The sequence below is a fragment of the Aegilops tauschii genome, chromosome 1 (assembly GCF_002575655.3).
Source record: "Aegilops tauschii subsp. strangulata cultivar AL8/78 chromosome 1, Aet v6.0, whole genome shotgun sequence".
NCBI classification, from domain to species: Eukaryota; Viridiplantae; Streptophyta; class Magnoliopsida; order Poales; family Poaceae; genus Aegilops; species Aegilops tauschii.
The window spans coordinates 462,577,782-462,581,112 of NC_053035.3; the positions used below are offsets into that span (position 1 = coordinate 462,577,782).

Genomic DNA, 3,331 nt, shown 5'->3' on the forward strand with positions numbered 1-3,331 from the left:
GAGTGTTTGAGATGTATGCAGGCAGCGCTGGATGACGGCCTCTTGCACCCGCGTCCGCGGACTGGTCCCCTGTTCGTGGACGATGTAGGAGCAAATTTACAGGTCGCCATTGGAGATGCCCTTATCTCTTGTCTTACAGTTTATTCCAAGCGCATCTACTGCTACATGCCGATGTGCACCTGTTTGCCATTTCATCCAAGTATTTTGGAATTCTCTATTCTGTTTGTTTATGTTTATAAAACCTGATAGGTTTGTGTAGGGACAGTCAGTCCAGCTTCTGGCATCCCCCACCCCTCTCTCTGCCACATATGCAATCCCTCTGGCGCAAACGAGCTGGGCCGGGATAGACCCGGATTATAGAAAACAGTGGGCCAATTTCAGGGATTTCAAGACCAGTCTTGAAGTATGCATTTAAGATTTATTTTAAAATTTTCTCTTTTAACCTACGCCGGCGGAACACCACCACCTGCGGCCATCTGGCGTTGTCACCTTTGTCATGCCGTCATCGCCCTAGCCTTCCCTCTAAATTGCAGCCATGAACTCTAGCATCGGCAACCTGCACCCCAAACCTACAAACACGAATTCCTTCAACAGCGGCGACACATTACCCCGTCTCCGGCAAGGCCCGGTGAAATTGCCTCAACTGCACAAATTTTGGTTCTGTTATTTATCAGGCACCTGAATTTTTTCAAAGCATCGATCACTTTTTCTTAGTTCATCCCGAGCTCGCCGGAGAAGGAGAGACATAGATGGAGAACAAGTAACCGCACTATCTATTTTAGGGGGAAGCCATGGCCCCATTATCTATCTTAAGGGGAAGACATGGACCTATTATCTATCTTAGGGGGTGGGGGATCCAGGGGTACAGGGGATCGCCGGAGTCTGTTCGGCGGGGCTTGGAGGGATGGCCGGGCGACGGCCAGCACGACAGTGGGGGGAGTTCGAGGGGAGGGCGGGCCAGCGATAGCCATCGACCATGGGGGGCAGAGGTAGGCGGTTAGACATGGGTAGGCCAACAGCTACACGAGAAAGAAGGAAGGGGAGGAAGAAGATGAGCAGTAACGCGATACAGTTCTGGCCGTTGGATGAATATTTGGTGGTCGTGGTAAAAAGTGATTGACGCAATCCATTTTTCAGACACCTGATTAATAGAGGCTCCCCCACACACTTTTGTTTTATGAAGCAGCTTCCAGGACTTTCTGGACCCCTTCCCATGTTAAAAAGAAAACCATTTGGTTGTTTAAGGAATAGCAAATCCAATATAGATATGTTGCGTAATTACAATTTTCGAATTTAACTATAGACACCGCATCATGGACTTTTTTTTATTTTTATTTTCTTAAGAGTTCAGAGTTGACTCTGACGCTGAGCAGCATGGATGAGACGTAGCTTCAAGTCCTTGGGATGGCGCGAACACGGAGGGGATTATTCATGAGTGTGGTGAAATCCAGCACCTCGGTCATGTCCACCTCCTCCCCGTCCGCCGCCGGCAGCCACTCCAGCTCCCTCACGAGGCTCCCGACGAAGAACTCCAAGTGCAGCATGGCGAGCGTGTATCCCGGGCACATCCTGCGGCCCGCTCCGAAGGGCATCATCTTGATCTCCCTGCTCCCCGTGATGTCCACGCCGCACCCCTCGCCGCCGTCCAGGAACCGCTCCGGTCGGAACTCGCGCGCCGCCGCCCACACCGTCTCGTCGCGCCCGAACTCGGCGACCAGGAAGTTGACCTCCGCGCCCTTGGGGACCCTGTAGCCGCCGATTTCCGTGTCGCTCTGTACGCCGTGAGGGAGGAGGAAGTGAGCCGGCGGGTGGAGCCGCAGCCCCTCGAGGACGACGGCCTTCAGGTACGGCATCCCCTGCAGGTCGCCTTCGCTGAGCTCCGGCTTGCTCCTGACCTCTTCGTAGACCTTGGCCTGCATGTCCGGATGGTTCACCAGCTCCCCCATGATCCATTCCAGCGAGGTCACCGTGCTGTCCGTGCCACCGCTCAAGAACTCGGAGCAGAGACTGACGAGCTCAGAGTCCGTGAGCGGGCGGCCGCCTTCGTCGGCCACGCGCAGCGCTAGGAGCGAGTCGGCGTAGCACGGAGGGTCATCGGCGCCGCGGGGCACGGAAACTGAGCGCCTTGCTTCGATCAGCGGGAGCAAGATCTCGTCCTGCCTCCGGCGGACGGCAAGGTGCGCTTCCCATCGCTTGCGGAAGAGCCTCTTGGTGAGCGCCGGGAAGAAGGAAAAGATGGGGAAGCCGGTGATGGTGCGGACGACCCACAGCTGCATCTCCTGCATCTCGTCGAGCACCTCCGGGGCGAGCCTGGCGCCGAGGCTCATGTACACCAGCAGGTCGAACATGGCGTTCCGGAACGGCGTCCTCACCTCGACGGGGTCGCCGCCGGCGCCGCGCGCGCGGAGGTCGCGGACGAGCACGTCGCGCATCCGCCGCCTCGCGGGCGCGAACTGGCTGACGCAGGCCGGGTGCAGCGCTTCGGAGGCGAGGTTGCGGCGGACGAGGCGCCAGTAAGGCCCGTAGGGCGCGGCGTTGATGTTGCGGGAGCCGGAGGTGAAGAGGAGGCCCGGCTCGAAGAGCCTCGGGCGGTCGGCGAAGGTGGAGCCGCCCTGGACGAGGACGCGGTGGGCGAGGCGGCGGTCGGAGACGAAGATGAGCGCGCGGAAGAGGCGGATGGAGATGACGGGGCCGTAGCGGTCGTGCAGCTCGCGGAGGAGCGGCTCAAGGTGGAAGATGGATTGCCGGAGCGCTAGGAACTTGGCCAGGAAGAGCAGCGCCGGCGGGCCTGGGGGGAGCTCCTTACCGGTGGCCTTCTTCTCGACGCCGTGGCGGCTGCTGAGCAAGAAGAGGAGCGAAGCTGCGAGCGAGAGCGAGAGGGTGATGAGCAAAAGGAGCGGTGGCCAGGCCGTGAGCTCCATGGTTGCAGCTCAAGCTATTCTGAGTTTCTTCTGACCGAGCTTGTACTGTTCCAGTGCAATCGTTCGAGTTAGCTACTTTCCTATTGCCAGTGCTGGCGTATGGGCATTTGGTCGTCGCATACTCGCATTGGACGCATTCAGTTCTTGTCGATATCTGGAAGAGAATACTAGTCGACCACCATAGATTGCAAATATCATCGCGAACTGCGGAATAATAAACTCATCAACAACCCGAGGTCACGGGCGTGCCAATAATGCTAGATCTACGGGAAAGAATTGACCTTAACTACGAAAAGACGCTGATAACTCCCACACATGTGATGGGAGCAATACCCGCCCACACGTCGTACAACACACAAATTTCACTGCATGCATGTATGTGAAAATCTTTTTGGATTCAAGTTTTTAAA

General features: G+C 56.9%; 1 protein-coding gene across 1 annotated transcript; it reads right to left on the reverse strand.

Annotated features, from left to right (window-relative positions):
• Nucleotides 1-1,216: 1,216 nt before the first annotated feature.
• Nucleotides 1,217-3,096, reverse strand: LOC109744001 (cytochrome P450 89A2). The gene has a single exon (XM_020303094.4). It carries the CDS (start codon nt 2,919-2,921, stop codon nt 1,392-1,394), a length of 1,530 nt encoding a protein of 509 aa, XP_020158683.1. The 5' UTR covers nt 2,922-3,096; the 3' UTR covers nt 1,217-1,391.
• Between the last annotated feature and the right edge of the window lie 235 nt (nt 3,097-3,331).